Source organism: Beta vulgaris, chromosome 9, assembly GCF_026745355.1.
Source record: "Beta vulgaris subsp. vulgaris cultivar EL10 chromosome 9, EL10.2, whole genome shotgun sequence".
In the NCBI taxonomy this organism is placed as follows: domain Eukaryota; kingdom Viridiplantae; phylum Streptophyta; class Magnoliopsida; order Caryophyllales; family Amaranthaceae; genus Beta; species Beta vulgaris.
The window spans coordinates 23,194,411-23,217,814 of record NC_079210.1 but is presented as its reverse complement, the minus strand read 5'-3'; the positions used below and the strand labels follow the sequence as shown (position 1 = coordinate 23,217,814).

The window sequence follows — 23,404 nt, the reverse complement described above, 5'->3', positions numbered from 1 at the left end:
CTAATCCGAATCCGACCCTCCTATCCGAAGGAAAAAGTTCGAGTCGACTCCGACAAAAAAGTAATCTGACTCCGTTTAAAAAGTTCGACTTCGAGTCGGAGGAGGGTCGGAGTCAGATCTCATAAAATAATCCGACATCCGAATCCGACTTTGAGTCAATCAATTTTTTTTTCTTTTTTATGTTAATGTATTATTTATGTATAATCTGACTTCAACTTTCAACCAATTGTATTATATAGGATTTTCACATTGAAGAAATGATTGTTAAAAATAATAGTAATATTTAGATTATTCGTACTATATAAGATTTCCATATGATGATTAGAATAAATTGTAATGATTAAATTATTGTATTATAGAAGACTATTCTATTATTAAAAAAAAAAATTGGTAGAAAAATAAGTCGGATCGGGTTCAGAGTCGGATGTTCGGATTTTAAGTCGGATCGGGTTCGGAGTCGGATGTTCGGATTTTAAGTCGGATCGGATTTGGAGTCGGATGTTCGGATTTTAAGTCGGAGTCGTATTTTTGGATTTTAAGTCGGGTCAGATTTGGATGTCGGACTCATATTTAAAATCCGACTTTTTATTGGGTCGGAGTCAAATTATGCATAATCTGATCCAATTCCGACCCATTCCATTCCTACTGTCAACTAGTAAAGCTACATTTACGGTTTACCGCATGTCTACCAGAGTCTCATTAAATATCGTATGACATGAAAAATAAAATGAAGGGTCTATGTAATATTTTGTCCATCGTATCATCATTCATCAGGGTAATAATGACTAACGAGCTTACACTGTCTTTTTTTTTTTTTTTTGACAATGGGCAAAACAAAGAAAAAACAAGCGTAGTTAAATCTCGCCTTTCCTTGCCTTAGTGGCTAAGTTGTGGGCAAGTTTAACACCTTCTCTTCCTACCTTGATACAAGAAACAAAGTGAAAACTCCTTGCTATTCGTTTTATGTCAGCTATTATTGGGTCTATATTCTTGTTTGTCCGTCCTCGATTCTTTAGAGCTTGTACCACTTCTAAGTTATCTGTTCTTATTGTTATGTCTGAGCACTTCCATTCCATGTCTTGTAATGCTTTTAGGACTGCGTAAGCTTCAGTTTGGACTGGTGAGTTGGCGAATATCCTGGCTGCTGATTCTTCTCCTTGATCCTCATTCTTATTTTTCCAAGCTATTGCGGCTCGCCACTGGTCTCCTTTTCTATTTTTCCACGCCCCATCCACTTCTAAAATTTGCATTGTGGTTGTAGATTTCGTTCCCGAAGACCATTCCATTGGTTTAGAGCTGATTGTTTTTGCATCTCCCTTGACATGTTCTCTGAACTCGCTTTGCTTATTGTTGATCCTGTGTAGTCTTCTATTAGAATCCGAGATGATATCTAAAATTCTTGATGGATTCTTCTTTGCTTTGTTGAAGATAATTTCATTCCTGTGGATCCATATTCCCCAAAGAGTGGATATGAAGTCTGATTCTATCTTTCTTTCCTCCTTTTGTTTTTTCTTTCTAAAGAGATTGAGGAAATTTCTTATCCAGTCCTGAATCGAAAGGTGATCTCCCTGAGTTGCTACAATTCCTAGAGAGGCACTCCATATTCTTTGTGAAAACTCACAGTCTCGGAAGAGGTGTGATAGGGTTTCAGTGTGGTTGTTGCAGAAACTGCATGCTGGGTTGATATTGGTAATGCGCCTTTTGATCAGGTTATCTGCCATTGGCATTGCGTTATTCATTATTTTCCAAAGGAAGTGTTTCCACTTCAAGAAAATTTCTGACTTCCAGGTTGCTTTCCAGAAGTAGTCATCTTGGTCATGGTTATTGGTTCTACTGTGCAGAAACCAGTAGCCTGACTTAATTGTGAATTTACCCGACTTTGTCTGGTCCATTCCAACTCATCCTCCTCGTTATTTTGAGGAATGTGAGTTGCTAGAATTTCTGTTGCTGCCTCTCTTGGAAAAAGATTCCAGATCACTGAGTGCTTCCACATTCTTCTTTGATCTATCAGGTCCGAGACCATCTTATAGTTTGTCCTAGAGGGATGATCCTCCTGAACTTTTGGAATGAGAGGTTTGCTGTTGTGGTGCCATAGGTCTGTATCAATGTTGATTGTTCTTCCATTTCCCAATCTCTTGTACATCCCTTCCCTGAAACTTTTACAGGCTTTGTAAAGGCTGCCATATGCGAAAGAGCAGCTCTTTGGTACTTCATTATCCATCACCATCTGTAGAGGATCTTTCTTGTACTTCGCGGAGTAGAGCTGATTAATAAGAGATCCCTTGTTGTGGTGGATTCGCCAGGCTTGGTTGAAAAGTAGAGCTTTATTGACCTTCTCAATGTTTCTGAAACTTAAACCTCCCTGTTGTTTGTGCTTCTCCAGCACTTCCTTTTTCCTCCAGTAGATTGGCCTTTTGTCCATAGAGGAAGACCACCAGAATTTTAGGAGGATAGAAGAGATTTTCTTTGTTATTTTTTTTGGAATTAAATAAATCGAGATGATATGAGAGGCTAGAGAAACGAGAATTGTATTGATCAGGATCAACTTAACTGTTTGCGAGAGTCTGCTAAACTTCCAAGACAGGATCTTGTTAATTGCTTTTGTTGTAATGTCATTGAAAATTGCCGAAGATCTCCCATCCACCTCCATAGGGCAACCCAGATAGCTCCCTATTTTATCCTTGACTTGCACTCCTAAAGGTCTCCTCATGATCTTTGTGAATTTGTTTGGAGTATTTGGACTAAAGATTACATGTGATTTGTCGAAGTTTATCATCTCCCCTGACTTGGCACAAAACATTGAAAGGACATTTTTTATTGCCCAGCAATTTTTTGGTTGCGCTTTAAAGAAAAAGAGCGCATCATCCACGAAGAAAAGGTGAGAGATTTTTGGCGCGCTCCGAGCGATTTTTAAGCCTTCAAGTTCCTTGTTTCTTTGCAAATGAGTCAAATTCCTTGAGAGCACTTCCATGCATAGAATGAAAATATAAAAAGATAAAGGATCTCCTTGTCTTAGACCTGCTGAAGGGTGGAAGGAGTTGGAGGGCTCACCGTTAACCAGTACTGCGTAGAAGACTGTAGTTATGCATTGCATGATCCATTGAATCCAGTTCTCTGGAAACTTCATTTTTCTAAGCATTGCTTCCACGAAATCCCACCTAATTCTATCATACGATTTACTTAGGTCCACTTTTAGAATCCCTGCGAATCTGTTACCTCTTTTCCTCTTTTTTATCCAGTTGATAATTTCATGTGAGATGAAGCAGTTGTCCGACATCTGTCTTCCTGGTACGAAAGCGTTCTGATACTTATCCACCAAGTCTCCCCTGATTCCCTTAAGCCTGTTAATCAAAGTTTTGGAGATAATCTTGTATGATGAGTTACAAAGACTTATTGGCCTGAAGTCTTTGGTTTCTTGAGGTCTATCGACTTTTGGGATGAGTGTAATGAAAGTTCTATTTTGCTCTTTGAGAAGGTACCCAGACGAGAGAAAAGAGTTTACAGATTTGATCACATCTTCTCCTACAATATGGAGCTTACACTGTCGTTATTAGTACATTATAATAGTACTGTGTCTGTAGTAATGAATAATGTTGAATTGGATTGGCAATTTTAACTTGAGGGTATCCTCATTCCTCCATCCTCATCTAATTGAAAAATCAACAAAAAAATCTCCTCATAATAATAAAATAAATAAAATAAAATAAAGATTATGTTTGGCAATTAGTAGATAACAGTTTGCTGATTGCATTAGTTGATAGTTATTAGCTGTTTGTATACAAGTATCTGGTAAGTAAGTGATAGCCACATTATTATACAAAATGACCAATAAGGACATGTGAATAATTTATTATTGTACCTTTTTTCAATGCAATTTCTAACAACTTTATGATATAAAAGTAATTGGTTCACTCGCTCCCAAACTTTTAATGTCAAAAAGCTCCCCTCAAGTTTTTCGAAAAAGCTTTTTGGGTTATATAAGCTAATTGAAACCTTTTTTTACCAAATACTCAAATTAAAAAATTGACTACAAATCTAATATGAGCTCAAAAACCTCTAATAATGGAATTTCGTTCTTCTTTGATGTTTCACCGCATGAAAATAAAAAGAAAGAAAATGTCGAAGATTCTTCTTTCGTTTTTTCTAGGTTTTTCTTAATATATATTTGTTTGATTGTGGTTTTATGGATAATGAGAAAATTAGAAATTGACTTCTAATTATGTGATTGAATGCCGCTTGTCAGAATCACTGCCAACAAACAAACTTTTTATTTGGTTTTTTTTTGCGTCATAAACAAACAAGGTAAAACAATAATGTCGATATTCTCACTTTATTTATTACGAATTATTTGATTTATGTCATGATTTTGTTTTTGTGTACTTAGACGTATTACAGTGCAAAAAACAGAGAGAAGAAGAACGGTTGATAATAGTATATGAAGAACTTGTAATAGTATAAAATTGTGGGTCCTTTATATACTATTGCAAACTATTAAAGATTATACAATAATATAGTTATTATTAATGATTTAACTATGTCCTATTATGAGATTATTTTTGTTGACATCTTAAAAAGTAAAGGTGTTTGCTTTTTCTATGGTAGTGTACTACTCTTCCAACAATGGTGGGCTTTGGGAAAAAGCTAAAACAAATCAAATTGAAGGATGGCAAGGGTAAACTTTTTTGGGAAATTCTCATTGGTAACCTTATAGTATGGGAAATTATATTTGGTAACCAATTTAAATCCTTAATTCACAACGTGACCTTGTACTATTGATTTTTATCTAAATGTGACATTAATGAGCTGATTTAGTTAAAATCACGTGTTTTATATGCTTTTAAGGGCTAACCATGATTATTTACTAACAACCATCCATTTCCCTCTTAAAATCTAAACCTTTCCCCCAAAAAAACTTCCCACCATTTTTGTTCATGCTTTCGTGGAGAGAGAAACCCTAATTCGCGTCATCCCTCTTCAATTCTCCATCTCCCATGGCTGATTCAAGATTTTCTTCGTCGAATTCAAGAGCAGGACCTAGCGTTGGAAACTACAAATGGATTAAAGCACGTTATTGTTACTGTCATCCTCCAAAAGTTGCTGAATTCAGAATTTCAGAGTCAATCAACAACCCCCGAAGACCTTACTACAAGTGTAAGCGTTGTGGGTTCTTTTCATGGGTTACACAAGAAGATGTGTGTGAAGATATGTCAGGTAATGGTCAAGGTAAGCAAGGAATGGAAGGAAGCTCAGGAAGGGAAGAAATGGGTCAAGATGTGGCTGATTTGAAGGCAATTTTACAAAGTTTCATTAATCAGACTATTGTTTTTGTTAAAATGGTTGTTATTATGTATTTTGTGCTTTTAATTTGCATAATGTACTAATGAAGCTTAGTTATGTATTAATGAAGTATAGTTATGTACTTCAGTGCATTTTATGAATGAAAAGGAGATGGTTTTGTGAATTTGCAATATAAGAACTTTTTGCTATTTGAAGTTAAACAAAACAAACTATTGATTCTTGCAAGTTCAACAACAGACCAACTTTTGCGTCCTTCAACTACAACAAAATACCAACTTCAAGGTAATTGAAGTTTAACAAAAAAAACATGTTTTAAACAAAGTAAACTGACAATGATTCACAAGTTTACATAATCTAAACAAGATACTAGTTAGTGTTTAGTGGTGTAGAGGTTGTGATGCTGAAATTTGGCCCTTTGTTGCCTTGAACTGGTTGAGATGAGGAAGGTCTGGCTTGCTTGTTGTCCCCTTTTCTTCCTTTGAACTGGTTGAGATGAAGAAGGGTTGCTGCTTGCTGCTTGCTTGTTGCTTGCTTGCTTGCTCTTGGTCTTCCTTTGAGTAGTTTGTGCATTAGTTGGTCCACCTTTACAGGTCCTAGCATTGTGCCCAAAACTCTTGCACTTCTTACACTGAACAGTGCAGCTTCTCTTCCCTTTTCTTGCTTCATCCTCACCTCTTTTCCTATTCCTACAAGGCCTACCAACTTTCCTTTTGATTGTTGGTGGCTGAATAGTAGGAAGATCAATGTCAGGCCATTGTTCAAAGTCTGGCAATGACTTGATACATTGTGCATAAGCAAGCTTGTACACTTTTACAGTGTACATGTCATCAATGAACTTCAAAGGATCCAGCCCAGCATGAAGTATAGCCCTCAGACCATGCTTACATGGTATATACCAGTTAGTTGCCAAGCATTACATGCACAAGATTTGGTGTGAAGACTAACTGGTAACACTGATTTCCCATCTACAATCTCATATTCACCGTCATCAGAGATATGTGCTTGACAAGTTCTTGAATCCTGGCTAAGCACTTAAATTCTTTTCAAGATATTTGGGCAAACATCATCTCTCTCCCATTCTTCACATACTTGTCTCCTTGTGGCTAGCCTGACCATAGTAACCCTCCTTATCCCTAGCAATTATGCAAAAACAAGTTAGAAACAAACCAAATTAGTGACATAAACAAGTTTATAAATGCAAAGTAACAAACCTTCTAAGAGTGTCAACACTGGTCTACATCTGTCCGTTCCCAAAGTAGCATTGAAACTCTCAACAAAGTTGCTTTTGTTCATATCACATTTGATATTTGGGTTGAACTTATGCTTAGTCCATCTTGATTGTTCACCTAGCTTAGACAACCAAACCAAAGCCTGAGGGTTGACCTTCTGAATTTGATCCATGGCTTTCTTAAAGGTGAAGGCAGAATTGGCTCCATAAGCCTTCCAAAACAAGCTGAACATCAAAGGGCCTGGATGGGCCTTCTGCCAATTTGAAGCTAAATGCTTGCAACAATATCTTCTACCCACTTTAGGCCATAAAGCAGAGAATGCAGCTTCAATGGACTGTAAATACATAACATGTAATAAAGACCAAATGCAAGAACAAAAACTTGAACTAACATTAACAAAATAAAAATACTGTAAATACCTCACCTTGTGCCTATCTGAAATGATACACCATTCATCTCCTCTCCCACTGTCTCTTAGCACGTTCTTTAGATGCCAAACAAAGAACTTCCATGTCTCATTGTCTTCACCAGACACAATGGCCCAAGCAAATGGAAATAACTCATTATTTCCATCAAGAGCTACTGCAGAAAGTAGCACCCCACCATAATGTCCCTTCAGGAAGGTGCCATCAACTCCAATTAAACTTCTACACCCAGCAAACAACCCATCTAATGCACCCCTGAAAGCTATGCAGATGGATACAAAAGCGAGAGGCTTTTCAGGATCATTTGGTGGTTTCCATGCACAAAATGCAGCTGAACCTGGGTTTGTGCTTTTCACCACTTCACAATACTTAGGTAGATGGCCATAAGAAATATCATGTGCACCATGTATTTCAAGCAATGTCATTGTTCTCATCCTATATAGGGTACTAATGGACATTTCTACCCTAAATCTGTCCCAAAGAAGTTTATTCATAGACTTTGCATATATGTCATTGTTTGCTCTAATATCTTCCATTAAGACCCTTGAAGCCCAAGCTGAACTGACCATAGGATTCCTTGTCTCAAGTCCCAAACATGTATGTTCTTGGTTTTGAATAGATTTGATGGCCCATGTGCTCCCATCAGGCAACTTACTAGCATGTAATCTCCACTCACACTTGTCATCACTACATCTAACAGTGTATCTGAAGTTGCTAGCCTTGTCAACCACAACAGAATATCCACATTGGATGCAGTAATCCCTGACCACATCTCTTAAATGTTGTTTATCAGTAAACAGTTGCCAAGGCTTTATGCAAATATTTCCCCATTCTTGTTGGGTGTACATCTCTCCATTTCTATACACCTTGGCCAAATTTAAGTCAACAACATCATCACCACCCTCATTTACCCAGACAGGTCCTTCATAAGGATCAAAACAGTCTTGGACCATTGGTCCATATGCAACATCATCATACTCTCCATCTTCCTGCTCTCCATCATCATCACTATCCACTACACTCTCAGACACATCACTGCATTCACTCTCAGTAGGTGAATAACCTGACTCATCAGTTGACTCAAACTCATCATCATCTCCCATGTTAGCCTGCAAATAAGTTAGTCTTCTCTCAGCTAACTCCCTCCTCCTGGTCAGCCTGTCTATTGTTTTACTAGCCCTTGAAGTTACCACCAATCCTTTCCTCTTTGCAGTGGTTTTTGGAACCCTTTTAGTCATCAAAGCTGAGGACTTAGATGATCTAGAGGAGCACAACCTCTCAGGTACTGAACTAACCCTAACTTCTGGGTTATTGGTCAAATGTTGATGCTCATTCTCACAGGGTTCATTGATTGATATTCCCATCAAATTTCCTCCTGCAAACTGTTTCTTACCTCCTCTTGTTTTGCACTTGGCCTTACCCTTACCTCCTACTGGTTTGATTGGAGAAATAACCAAGTCTGCCCACTTATCCTCACAAGCATGCATAATTCCTAAATCTACACCATCCATGTCATTATATACCATATCAGGGCTATTACTATCAACATTTGGGTTTGACCTGGAATCTGAGGGTTTATCAACTAACTGAACCTCCATATGTCTAAGACTTCTCCTAGGGGTTGGCTTAATTGGTAGTTCAACTTCTGGATTCATAGGAGCTTTTCCCTTATCCTGAGTTTTCCTCAAACTAATTGCAGCCTTAACTGCATCTGTCTCGTTTTCACAATCATCCACCCATACATTAATCCTATTCTTATCATGCAAATTGCTGAACATTTTAACCATATTAGCATCTGTTACTATCTCAATGTGTTTCATTTTATAAAGATACACAAACTTTGGTTTCTTAGGCATTAGGGTTTTCAGTTTAGCAGCATTGTCCCAATAATCAATTATTATGTCCACAAACATTGCCTTATCAACATCGTCAACAACAACTTCCACATCAGACCCTTTATGTTGAAACACAAGGACAACTTTATCACACATTCTGCAATTTTGAAACAAAAATTCAAAATTTTAAGGAAATTATATGACAACAGAATACAACAACCACAACAAAACTCAATTTTTGAAAAAAAAACATTTCCCTTCAAACAGAGCACCACAACTTCACACCAAAGAAATACAAACAAATGAAAGAAATCATTGACAAAAATGCAAAAAAGAGGGAAGAATTCACTTACATGATGCTAGTGAAGTAAAGATGGACTGAAATTGCTTTAAAATTTACTCGAAATTGACAGGGTACAGTAACCCTAAGTTTGTCGAACTCGAACTCGTTTTTTTGAGTGTCTTCCTTGTTCACTTGTAGATTCTGGAGAAGAAACCCAATTATCTTAACACCAACTGATTTTGGAGTTCACTTGTAGAACTCAGAGTTTGGAGTTCATGAATTTCACTGATATGGAGCTCTCAAAGAACTTGGAGAAGAAGGAGGGTCGTTTTTTTGAAAGTTGAACAGTGGTTAGGTGGGGAAAAGAAGGATGGGGGGTTTAATTCGGGGTACATTAGTAATTTCGTTACTTACTAACCACACCTAGAACTAAATGGCTAAAAACATGAGATTTAACGGATTAATTAACGTAAAATGTCATTAATGTCACGTTTAGTAAAAAAAAACCATAATACAAGGTCACGTTGTGAATTACGGATTTAAATTGGTTACCAAATATAATTTCTAATACTACAAGGTTACCAATGAGAATGTCATTCTTTTTTTTATTATTATTGTTTTTTGATATTTGTAGATTTCACTTTATACTGTTTGATATTTGTAGTGATTTTCATTGAAGTAAGTTTTGAATGAAATGAAAGAGCTAAGTTTCTTTTGGGTGGGATTTGGGGTTTCATTAAAGTATTAGTTTTGCTGTTGGAGTGTGAGGGAGGAGAAAAACTATAGATAGGCAATGAGCGACCTACATTGAGGTAAGGGGTGTTAGTTAATTGTCGATTATGTAACCCCAAATTGCCGGTTCCAAAACTAGAATCGTGTGTCCGGAGCTGGAAGTAGGTAGTACTCTGAATGAAGATCATAGTATCATGAATGGTTTCATCCTTGTGCTTAGACATTTGTGGTTGATAATACTGTTAGAGATGCTTATTTCTACTAGGAAGGACTAGAATCTGGCTTCATGATTCCTGGGAAGGATCAGGAGTGCCATGTAAATGATGTAATATTTTGGCGCACATTGTATTCTAATTAAAAAAAATATACTTTTTCTTTGACATTGTTTTACTCAAGGTACTATATAAACTACAAGATTCTGAAGAAGAAGGTCAATCAATATACTGACAAATTGAGAACGGATCAGGAGATCATCTTATTGTTCTGAAGGATTTTTCTGTTATGCTCGATAATCAGGTATCACAAGTGGCTATGCAAACTTTTTTGATCATGACAAGTAGGTGTAAGTTAAATTGTTTGTTGCATTCACTTGTTCCATCATATTATTATTATTATTTCTTTCTAAAATTTCACATGAGTCCAAGTCATGTCCTCTATCTTAAATGAATCCCTTTATAAATGTACTTGGGGTATGTATTCAGCAGTACTATACTACTATGTACGGAAGGTGAAGTGATAGTGTAACATCTCAATCACGGTGGTTGGCACAAGATTCACCCTTCAATGAAGGAGTAATAGGATTTGTTAAGCATGCTTTTTTTTTTTTTTTTACTTATTTAACTCTTTACGTCCTAAATGCACAAGAAACAATATGGCAAAACGTCGATGGATTTTCCATGCATCTGGCTGCTGACAATTGTTTGCCATTGGGTTGTCATTTACTAATGAAGTACAGCACACTGAAGTACAGCATACAACAGCAACAGCTGAGATCACTGAAGCCACATCAGCTAATTAGTCATAACAGAATCTGTTATTCTGTTATTAGTTTGTTATTGTACTAAGCTGATATTGGTTGTATAGTTGTAAGCTAGTATCCTATTGGTTACAACTTGTCATTGCTTGTACTATATAAAGTACTGCTGCTGTAATAATTGAGATCATCAATAAAATTTCTCTCTCTCTTCTCTCCTTCATTTCTATTCTCTCAATATATGTTAATGGAGTTTGATTGAAGTTTATAAAACTTCTTTATGGTATCAGAGCAGATAATTTCACTCCTGGTGAATTACTGCATCAAAATTCCGCACAATTAAATTGAAACAAAATATCGACTGCAAATCATCTGTAGTTTTTCTTTCAAATTCTACAATAAATCAAGATTGCAGATCAAATCAGGTTTTGTGTTCAATTTTCTTCAAAATTCATTTGAATTCAGAGGTTTCTTAGTCATTTGTTGTCAAGATTCTGATTATCCTTCTAAGAATCTGAGCTTAAAAGAATTGTTAAATCAATTTTAGCTAAAATGACTACAGAATCATCTAATCTTTCTAAAAATCCTACTCAAGATCCTCTATCTCCATACTTTATTCATCCAAATGAAAACACATCTCTTCCATTAATTTCTGAAAAATTCAATGGAGAAGGTTATGGAGAGTGGAAGAGGAGTATGAGAATTGCATTGTCTGTGAAAAACAAGCTTATGTTCATTGATGGCAGCCTTCCTAAACCTAGTATTAATAGTGCTGAATACAAGGCATGGGAGAGGTGCAATGACATAATCATCTCATACATATTGAGATCATTAGAAGCTCCAATTGCTAAAAGTGTCATATATCTGAATTCTGCTGCTGAAATTTGGAAAGATCTTGAAGAAAGATTTTCACAAATTTCTGGACCTAAATTTTATAACCTTCAGCAGAATCTTACTGAAATTTCACAAGGATCTTTATCCATCACAGAATATTACACACAAATTAAGGCTGTTTGGGATGAGTTAAGCGCCATAAGACCTCTGCCTTCTTGTTCTTGCAGTGGTTGCACATGTAAACTAACTCAAGAATTTATGAAACAGCAAGATGAAGATAGATTGGTGCAAATGTTGATGAAATTAGACCCTAAATATGCTAATGTTAGGTCTAACATCCTTATGATGCAGCCTCTTCCTACAATGTCAGTAGCATACAAGCTTTTAGTGCAAGATGAGAAACAAAGGCAAGCAGCAACTAACAGTTATGCAGGAAATCAGTTAGTGTATGCTAATGCTGTGGGATAGCAAGGAGTATTCTGGAAGAAATGCTAAAAACAAGATGGTTTTTCAAAATTCAGGAAGAAAGATTGTGGTTGGAGGTGCTAAAACCAGACCATATTGTGAGCATTGCAAGAAACCTGGTCATACTATTGATGTTTGCTGGAGAATTCATGGCTTACCAGCACACCTCAAGAAAGGAAAGAACATGACGGCAGCATTGGCTCATGGAGATGATGGAAATGGTGATAACACAGAAGGAGATCACATCACTCAAATTTCTGAAGAGCAGTTCAACAGCCTCATCAAGCTTCTTACTGTTCAACAACAAGATTCTTCATCATCCTCTCAACATGATCTCTCTGGTGGTGCAGCTGCTGCTAATGTGGCAGGTATTTGCTTAGTCATCAATTCTCATCATAGGTGGATTATAGACAGTGGTGCTACAGACCATATATGCAACACCTTGGATTTATTTAGCTCTTATGAAGTGTTTAATAAAGTCCCAAACACTATTACTATTGCTGATGGTAAGCAAGTGGTTGTTGAACATATAGGCAGGGTTCAGTTTGATAATGGGATCACATTGGATAATGTTCTTCATGTCCCTAGTTTCAAATTCAATCTATTGTCTACTCACAAGCTATGCAAAGACATGTCATGTGAAATTACTTTCACATCTGATCTTTGTCTGATCCAGGATCACTCTCACCAGCATTCAGTGGTTCTTGGTGAATTACAATCTGGTTTATATCAAGTGACAGAGGATCACCCCCATCTTCAAGAAAGCACTCTAAAAGAATCTGCTCTTGTTGCTGAATCAACTGATGCTCAACTTTGGCACCTCAGGTTAGGGCACTTACTTTTCAATAAATTGACCTCATCAATAGTAACATTCCTCATAATGTTGCTTCTGACATTATATGTCAAGTATGTCCTAAAGCCAGACAAACAAGGTTACCTTTTCCTTTGAGTAATTCTACTACAAATAAGTGCTTTGAAATTGTACATGTAGATACTTGGGGACCTTATAAGTCTAAAACACATGATGGTTTCTCTTGGTTTCTTACCTTAGTGGATGATTTCTCAAGGAACACTTGGACGTTTTTGATGAAATATAAAAGTGATGCTGTGCTTATACTTCAATCTTTCTCTGCCATGGTTAACACTCAGTATAATGCTCAAATTCTTTGCTTAAGAACTGATAATGCTAAAGAATTTTGTGAGGGAGACATATTGGATCTTTTCAATTCACAAGGTATTAAACATCAGAAGTCTTGTACTGAGAGCCCTCAGCAAAATGCAGTAGTAGAAAGAAAGCATAGGCACTTATTGGAGACTGCAAGAGCTTTACTTTTTCAAAGTAGAGTACCTGTGCAATTTTGGGGAGAGTGTTTGTTATGTGCAACACATCTTATTAACCGGATGCCTTTGAGAAGTGTTGGCTTTGTTTCTCCATATGAAAAGTTGAATGGTGTTAAACCAAATCTCACTCATTTAAGAGTATTTGGATGCTTATGTTTTGTCTCTACTCTCAAAGCTCACAGGTCTAAATTTGATCCAAGGGCTAACTTTTGCATCTTTCTTGGTTACCCTCCTGATCAAAAGGCCTATAAAGTGTTTTGTATTAGCACTGGTAAAATGGTTGTATCAAGAGACATTGTCTTTCATGAACACCACCTTCCTTATCATTTTCTTAACCAAACTTCTGCTTCTTCTCATTCTCCTATCTTCTTACCTGTTCATACTCCTATAAACATGGACATTGATTTCATTGTCCCTGAACCTCTCATCCTTGATATTCCTGACCCTACATCCATCTCTACTACACAAAACTCTCCTGTCACCACCTATTCTTCTCCTGTATCCTCTTCTTCTCCTCCTTTTATTCCTAACTCCACCATTCCAAATTCCCTTCCATCTCTTGAACCTAGACATTCTACTAGACCTAAACACAAACCTGTCTATTTAGACAACTATGTGTGTGTTGCAGACACATTTACAGAACATTGGTGTAACATTGTCTATTTCACTCATCTTCCCTCCCCTATCCAAGCCTTTATAAACCACACTACCACCATTTCTGAACCTGTTAACTACTGGGAAGCCTCTCATCATGAAGGTTGGGTTCTGGCAATGAAGAAGGAGTTGGATGCACTCATTGCTAATGATACATGGGACATGGTTTCTCTTCCTAAAGGTAAGAAACCTATAGGGTGCAAGTGGGTATATAAGGTCAAGTTGAAGGCTGATGGATCTATAGAAAGGTTAAAGGCTAGGCTTGTAGCCAAAGGGTTCACTCAAAAATATGGGCTGGACTACAAGGAAACTTTCTCTCCTGTGGTGAAAATGACTACCATCAGGTGCCTTCTCTCTGTTGCAGCATCTCACAAATGGCCTCTTCATCAACTAGATATAAACAATGCCTTTCTTCATGGCATGTTACATGAAGAGGTTTATATGAAAGCCCCTGAGGGTTATCCTAACCCTTCACACCTTGTATGCAAGCTTAAAAAGTCTCTTTATGGACTTAAGCAAGCATCAAGGCAATGGTTTGCCAGATTAAATGAAGAACTTGTCAAGCAAGGCTATGTACAATCTAAGAATGATTATTCACTCTTCTTGAAGAAGGTTGATTCTTTTCTCACAATAGTGGCTGTTTATGTTGATGATATTATCATCACAGGCTCTAATACAACAGAGATTCTATCCCTCAAACAGCATCTTCACACCACTTTCAGTATTAAAGATCTTGGTCTCCTCAATTTCTTTCTGGGAATGGAAGTCACTCACACTTCACAAGGCATCATTGTTACACAAAAGAAGTTTAGCAAAGAGCTCTTAGCTGATTGTGCTTTAGATGTCTCCAGAATAGCTAAAACTCCTCTTTCTGCTGCCACAAAGTTATCTTCAGAAATAGGAGACTTCTATCATGACCCTGAACAGTATAGAAGCTTGGTTGGCAAGCTTAATTTTCTCACTCATACTAGGCCAGATTTGGCTTATGCTGTTCAAACACTTAGCCAGTTTATGCACCAGCCCAGATTACCCCATTTCCAAGCCCTACATCATGTTCTCAGGTACTTGGCTCACACCCTAGGCCAAGGTATCCTTCTTCAAGCCACTTCTCATCTCACCCTCCAAGCTTATTCTGACTCAGACTGGGCATCTTGTCCTGACACCAGAAGGTCAGTTACTGGCTATATTTTATTACTTGGCAACTCTCCCATATCATGGAAATCCAAGAAACAGACTACTATATCCAGATCCTCCAGTGAGGCTGAGTATAGAGCTATGGCTGCAGCAGCTGCTGAAGTTACTTGGACTGTCAGACTTTTGCAAGAGTTTGATGTTTTGGATCTCAAGCCAGTCACTTTGAATTGTGATAATCAGAGTGCATTACACATTGGAAGAAACCCTGTATTTCATGAACGCACCAAGCATATTGACTTGGATTGCCATTTTACTAGGGAAAAGGTCCTAGAAGGATTACTTGAATTATCCTATCTTCCTACTACTGAGCAATTGGCAGATGTCATGACAAAGCCTTTGTCTTATCCTCAGCATTCTAAACTTACTTCCAAGCTTGGTATGACTGACATTCAGTCATCCTCCAGCTTGCAGGGGGGTAATGAAGTACAGCACACTGAAGTACAGCATACAACAGCAGCAGCTGAGATCACTGAAGCCACATCAGCTAATTAGTCATAACAGAATCTGTTATTCTGTTATTAGTTTGTTATTGTACTAAGCTGATCCTATTGGTTGTATAGTTGTAAGCTAGTATCCTATTGGTTACAACTTGTCATTGCTTGTACTATATAAAGTACTGCTGCTGTAATAATTGAGATCATCAATAAAATTTCTCTCTCTCTTCTCTCCTTCATTTCTATTCTCTCAATATATGTTAATGGAGTTTGATTGAAGTTTATAAAACTTCTTTATTTACTTTACTTACTGGGTGAAGCTGCAAGCTTGCTTCTGTTGCATTTCATGGTGCCTCAACACATGCATATTGTTTCCTTTTGTTCTCTTGATTATTTTTTTCTGTTCATTGCTGGGTTCAAAGAGGTCACTTGCTTGATGCTACTATTTTCTTTTCTGTAAACAGCTTGAGAAGATTGTCTTGTTCATTCTAGAGCAACAAGGTTTACTTGCAAAGAGATTGTCTGATCTCAGGGAACAGCAGGACACTGCTTTTCAGCAGAGAAGCATTCTTGATGTGTCTCAAGTACGAGAAACATATCGCGCAGTGGGACGAGATCTTTTGAGGCTTCTCTATTTTGTTGAAATGAATGCTATAGGTCTGCGGATGATCTTGAAAAAATTTGATGAACGCTTGGACTATGGATTCACCAAGTATTATGTCAAAACTCGTGCTAATCATCCCTATTCACAGCTGCAACAAATATTCAAGCATGTGGTAATATCCCGAATCCTGCTAATATTATGACAAATCTCTTTTGTTGTCTTTCTGAAATTAAATTCATTTTTATTTGCATTTGTTTCGATATCATGAAGTGGTGTAGATCAGAACATGTCCACAGGGTATCTATGTCTCTATTCGTTGTGGAACAAAGGTTTTGTGTCATTGCTAGAGACAGCATTGAACAAACAAAAAATTAAGATGATCTGACATTTGTTTGCTCTCTTAGCCGGCTTTCCATCCCTGGCTCAACTCATTTCTTTTCTTTTCCTTCTGTTTTTTAAGGTAAAACTTTTGGTGGAAAATTCATCTATTTTTCTCATATAAAGTTCCTAGGGGTACAGATCACTATAAAGAAACTCGTGTTATGGCTTATGGTTCCTTAACTTTGCGGTTGGAAGCATCTGGAGGGAGTACACAGGCATATGATTTCCACTGATAAAATTAGTGACCTAGGTGACTTAATTATGATTAACTTTACCTTTCTAAGACACTGTAAGGTTGACCTTCAAATATTGAAAGCTTGAGCCCCTGAGCAATAATTATATATAATAGTTATCTATGGGGAATTTGTGTCATTATGCAATGGAAATAACAGGATCTATTTCAAGTTGAGGGATTGCCATTGACTAGAGGGATTTTCATTATGTCTAGTTTCATGGGGGTTCATCTATTCATTTTTTCTTTGAAAAGTTGGTTATGTCATGCATACAAGCTATGCGTCTACTTAGTTCTTGCAAACTCTGTTACCTGATTTTTTGAATGGATTACTGCAGGCCATCAATAGAAAATTACGGAACTTTTTGGACTTGTTATCTGTCGTTGCATTTTTAATTGCAAATGAGAGCTTTGAATTAATCTAGCCTGTAATCCTGGAAAATTGAGTATTCCCTCCCTGAGTCCCTGGTGAGCAGTACTGACTACTGAAACTATCGAGTATTGACCACCTATTTTGTTCAACAAGCAGGGTTTTGGAGCGGTTGTGGGAGCCATATCTCGCAATCTTGCAGATCTTCAGGACCACCAAGAAAGCTACGTATCGATATATGATCAACTGGTTTTTCATCTCCAGGTCTCACACGGACATCTAAACTTAAGTGTTGCCTCTTAATTGTTTCTTGTTTTTCAACATTCTTTGAACTATTAATTTCATGAATAATCTGTAATTATATAGAATTATCCTGATTGCCATGGTGTAAAAAAATTTCATTGTTAACTTTGAAACATTTACCAGAACTCCTTTCATGCATATTTGCATGCACTTATGTGCACCTGTCAAGTGAAAAATAGTTCCTGCATAAGATAGCGTGGTTTGTTACCAAACTAATGGGACCACTACTTCTTAAGTAGGCAAATAAGCTGTCACTTTCCAAAAAAATCCATAGTATGCTTCTCGTGTAGAGGATGGATTTGGGAAATAATTTGTTGCGCTATCTAATAGGAGGTTATAGTTACATTGAAACGTCAACAATAGAAGATCGAGTATTGAAACTAATTGTTGAATTTGGATTCTGTCTGTTGCCCAAGGTCCCAAATTTCTTGTATAGTTGAGACTTGTAATCATTCCACTTTCAACTATATATGTGATGTTCCTATAGGATTTTCAAAACTCGTTATTGCTTCAACTAGAAAAGTTTGCAAATGGATAAGATCAGATAGGTTCATCTTGGATCTAAAATGTTATTAACATTTTAACCTTTTTCATTCCAAGGACAAAAATACTGCTAATAGACAGGAAGTGTCATTCCAGAATCACTGTGTGCATCTTATCAGTTTTTTGTACTTCTTCAATGAAACATTCGTTACAAGTTCAACCGTTTTACAGAGCTCTAAACACGGGTGCACCATTGCCTTCGTTGTTTTTGATAGATAATTGGTGAATATCTGTTGGTCTGCAGGATCCCATTGTCACTTCTATCCGGACAGCTGTAGATAGACTGACAAATTCAACAAATTTTCTTCATTTCATGGGGAAACATGCGTTGATATTGCAAGAAGATTTACCAAGTCCATCTCAGGATGATGTTGATGATCAGGGATTTGATTTGATGTCCCTTATGTTAAACTTGACTAACACATTCCTATACATGGTCAATACATATATTATTGTCCCCACAGCGGATAGTTATTCTCTAAGCCTTGGTGCTGCAGCAACTGTTTGTGGAGCTGTGGTTGGATCAATGGCTGTTGCCCAGATGTTCTCTTCAGTTTACTTTAGTGCATGGTCAAATAAGTCATATCAGAAGCCCCTCATTTTTAGCAGCGTTGTTCTCCTAATTGGAAATGTCTTGTATGCACTGGCGTATGACTTTGACTCGATATCAGTACTTCTCATTGGCCGCATCTTCTGCGGGTAATACATAACAGTCCATTCTAATCATTTTGCATATTTACACAAAAATTATATTCATCTGTTTTTTAGCTTCCCAATAGAGGCCCCTGTTTCCTCTGAAATATTTATATGAACATTCTATCATGTCCAAGATAACCGTGATCTTTGACATTTTGTGATGGTTATTTAGAACAAAATACCTTGACTTGAACACTATGTGGATTCATGCGTCTTTAGGATGAGGACATAGAAGTCTTTGGAGACTGAGGGAATTTGAGATAGATTCACGAAAAAGACCAATATGAGTGATCTTAAAACAAACATGCCTCAGCTTTTCTCATTGGAACTTTTTAAAACTTACTTAAAGAGGCTAGTCTGCTAGGTAGTGACTGTAGAAACTGAGTCTGGCTCTCTCTTAGACTATCTGACGTATTGATTCTATCCGAGATCTTGGACAGACAGATACTGCAGCATTTTATTAGGTTATTCACTAAAATTTAGTCCAAGGTTGAACTTAATTTAACCTCTTCCTCTTTATTATATATACAATTCTTCTTTTTTTGCTACTGGTCTCATTCATGGTATCTGGATGTGATTTTTCAGGTTGGGTTCTGCTAGGGCCGTTAATAGGCGTTACATTAGTGATTGTGTGCCGCCAAAGATGCGGATGAAGGCATCTGCGGGTTTTGTTACTGCCAGTGCACTTGGAATGGCTTGTGGTCCTGCTCTTGCTTGTTTATTTCAAACCAAATTCAGATTGTACAAACTAACATTTAATGATGACACTTTACCTGGATGGTTTATTGGCACTGGCATGGCTTTATTACCTCTTGTGGCTTTGCATTTCATTTAAAGAGCCTCCTAAGTCTGAATGCAACATTATTCCTCAGGAATCGAACCGTGGTAAATAACAGATCCATAATCTATTGCTCCATGTTAATTCATCTAGTGACTCCTTTGATTTGTTTCTGTACGTATTATAAGAGAGATTACTTAAGGAACAAAAAAAGGACCATGGAGACCCCTGACACTTGACAGGGAAATGTTGATGAAACTCACAAGTCATGTATAGGGCACTTTTTATTTCTTTTAGTTTAGCAAAGCTGATCAAGGCACAAGATTGCTTAACACAGATATAGGTCTTAGCCGTCTTACTACGAACAAGATTGCTTAACACAGATATTGGTCTTACTGTTTGGGCGTTCATTGTCTCTTTTTATCTCCATTTGTGCTGATACCTAGTATGACACTATAGGACAAAAGACACATAACGTGGTGGACAATGTTTTGGAGAAACCATTGATTGTGAGCTCAGAGCAAAAACAACAGGATGATGACGACGAAGATGATCAAGAGTTTGACGGAAACAATGATGATTCTGAAGAAAATCATAAGCCTGCCACCTCAATTCTTGCTGCTTATAGACTGCTGACGCCATCTATCAAGGTATAGAGTTCAGTTCTCTTTCTTTTCACTTAATTTTGTAACTGTGAGCGAAGAATTACTTGCATAATCATGTATTAGGCCACTTTGTGCACCCTAGCAACAGTGTAAAACTATATCCATCAATGGGGCCTTAGTCCTTCCCATGATTTGCATCCCCAAGGATGGCTCCTAAGAGGGAATTAGACTTTAGACTCTTGACTTCGAAGTTTTGCAGTGTAGTTAGCTCTATGAAGTATGAACATCTCATAGCTGATAGCACTATGTTATGATACCAAGCATGATACTCTTAACATCAGTATTGTCAGCAATATATTAATTTGGAGCTCTTTTTATGACACTTAAAGTGAAGTTCTCGGGCTGTATTACTTCTCCTTCTGTCCTCGATTCATCACTAATTCTTTGATTTAGTAACTATTTGAGGAAAATTTGATGGATGATTCTTGAAAAGTTCGAGTGGACATTAAATCAGGTCAAATCTGAATGTTGCTCAATAGTAGTAGAGCTCTTAGTTTATTCAAATTCAATAATATACTTTTTCCCTGTCATTAGGTACAATTACTGATATATTTCATGCTCAAGTATGCAATGGAGATTCTACTAGCAGAGTCAAGTGTCATTACAGGATACTACTTTCGGTGGTCTACCCGGTATGTGGCGCTTTTTCTTGCATGTCTTGGGCTAACAGTTCTCCCGGTCAATGTATTAGTTGGAAACTACATCAGCAACATGTTTGAGGAAAGGTAATCATAAAAAAACACCTACTATGTTAAAAGTCAATATGATGTTTTAGTTGAAGTTACACCACGTAACATGTCTTGCATCCAATTTAGAAATACTATATGATAGACTTAGTTGTTTTTCTTTCTTTGACTGAATAAAATGCAGATATTCCTATGCAATTTTACATTATTTACAAACTAGAAACAATCATCTGTTGATTCTGTGTTAATTTGTATTTTAACTCTGAAGCACCTTTTGTGGAAATTGAAATCCACCTCGAGGCACTTTTCAAATATAACCCTACTACTTTTCTATAGTGGTCTTAGTGAGCTCATTCACAATTCCTGAATATGTGGGTAAGAGACTGCACCTCGTGGCACTTGATAATCCATGACTCACAAAGAAGATTTTTTTACTGGTGATGAAAAAACTAATTCATGGTGGACGACTTGATGCAGGCAAGTGCTATTGACGTATGAGGTTATTGTTTTGATAGGCATTGTCCTGAGCTTCCAGGTTGGAGTGTCATATTCAGTTCCACAGTATGTCATTTCAGCACTCATCACATTTGTAGCTGCTGAAGTACTTGAAGGTGGTTCTTTTTTGTTTTCTCAGTACTATGAAATAGTTTTCTGAGCACTTCTACAATTTTCTTCTTTTATCTTTTTTTTCTCTGTTTCCTCCCTTTTGACTAGTGTCTTGCTGCAACATTAGATCTGGAAGAAGTCTCTAGTTTTAGCTCAACTGATCTAGTGTAAGTTTACAAACAGAATAATTAGCTACCTATTCTATATACAATACTGGTAGGAGATTAATCTGGCATAGCTGACTGTTTTTGCTTCCTTACAAACGATTACTTGTTAAATGCAGGTGTTAATCTATCGCTTTTATCTCGAGTCACGTCATCTAGGCTTTCCCGTGGCACCTACAATGGCGGACTGCTTTCTACAGAAGCAGGAACCCTGGCTCGAGTAGTTGCTGATGGTACGATAACTCTGGCTGGGTTATGGGGTGAAAGCACGCTTTTAAATACTACTCTGCTTCCTTCACTTCTGATTTGTATCACCTCAATAGTAGGCACTTGCTTCACTTATAATTCCATGTACTGATTTTCTCAAGAAATAAGTTCAACATCCGCATATATGTGCTAGGAAATTGTACAGCATATGCATATAGGAACACTAAGAGTTCATAATCATGTTCGATCAGATGGTCAAAGCTTGTGCCGAGCTTCAAAATTGTGATTGTGGTTCTCTTAAACAAGAGGGAAGCAACCTTCTACAGTATACTATACAATTACTTTTGCTGTTGCTTAGTGATGACAGTAAGACCGCGCTCACGATCAACCAGTGAAATCCTACAGCAGTATAGTTTCAGTGTTCAGTATAGTTTTATGTTTCTCAGTCATCTTTCTGTACGCTCTAGAGCGTTTTTATGCTCTAAGAGTCTAAGTGTTACATGCTAGACGAGCAAACAACGCAGTGGGGATAAAAGTATTAACAAGGAGAAGATAATACAAGTTTGCTCGGTTAAAACATTATGTTCTTCCACTTCTATCTACCAGTTGTCTACTATAAGCCTCCTATGATGCTGAGAAAGTTGCTAGCAGAAACATCATAGGCGTAGCTAATTTTCCGTATTTGTTAGTTTACCTGTAAATGACATTACTTCCATGTCTTAACATGTCCATCCATACTAGGTGTAGTACAATCTTACTGTTGATAAAGGAATTGTTCCATATTACTCTACTTCGTTTTAAGACTTAAAAACTCATGTATGACAGTACAAGGTATAATGGAATGAAAAGTAATCTCCAAGTTTGCTGCATACTAAAATTACTTCAATTTCCTAATTTACAACCTTAAACTTATAAGATGTGAAAGCCAACTCCTACACTGTTGTTTGTCCCAACTGGCCTCGAATTGTGAATTGTTGTCCAAACAAGAAACAAATGGTTGCCAACACCAACCTTCTTTGCTGCATGCCGCCGCATAGCTTTGACTTGCATAGTTGCATGCATCCGGGATGGGAGTTTGACATCATATATTAACGCATCATATTTTAACATCATACTCCCTTCGTCTCATAATATAGTGCTTGTTTATTTTTTACACGGTCTTTAAGATGAATTTTTGACTTTCAATATTTTTCAGTTCCTTATTAATAAAAAATATAAAAAGTTGATATTATGAAACTACAAATTGAGGCGAATCTAACAAGATTCCACATGAGTATGTTTTCTTGTACGTATATATTAATGAGAATATTTAGTCAAAGATTTTAAAGTTTGACCCACCTAAAATGAAATAAACACTATATTATGGAACGAAGGAAGTAGTACATTTTATCATACCCATCATATTTTAAAGGGAAATAATACTTCATTTTTGGTTGCTAAGCTAAAATGATAAATGAAGAATTGTTCTTAAT

The 23,404-nt window shown here is 36.9% G+C and overlaps 2 protein-coding genes across 2 annotated transcripts; one reads left to right on the top strand and one right to left on the bottom strand.

The window, feature by feature from the left end:
* Positions 1 to 854: 854 nt before the first annotated feature.
* Positions 855 to 1,727, bottom strand: LOC125493534 (uncharacterized). Its single transcript, XM_048636987.1, has one exon. It carries the CDS (start codon positions 1,725 to 1,727, stop codon positions 855 to 857), a length of 873 nt encoding a protein of 290 aa, XP_048492944.1.
* A 2,893-nt stretch (positions 1,728 to 4,620) lies between these two features.
* On the top strand, positions 4,621 to 22,717 carry LOC104885206 (SPX domain-containing membrane protein At4g22990). The gene is given in 13 exon segments (XM_048636750.2): positions 4,621 to 4,648; positions 4,651 to 4,672; positions 10,199 to 10,245; positions 10,248 to 10,318; positions 16,162 to 16,473; positions 17,444 to 17,548; positions 18,375 to 18,829; positions 19,412 to 19,607; positions 19,609 to 19,711; positions 20,064 to 20,254; positions 20,804 to 20,994; positions 21,433 to 21,566; positions 21,845 to 22,717. Coding segments are annotated over 13 exon segments (2,094 nt in total). The 3' UTR covers positions 22,084 to 22,717.
* The last annotated feature ends 687 nt before the right edge of the window (positions 22,718 to 23,404 follow it).

What these genes read in the sequence shown, in the direction of transcription:
- LOC125493534 (XM_048636987.1), bottom strand. Translation starts at nt 1,727, where the DNA reads ATGCCAATGGCAGATAACCTGATCAAAAGGCGCATTACCAATATCAAC.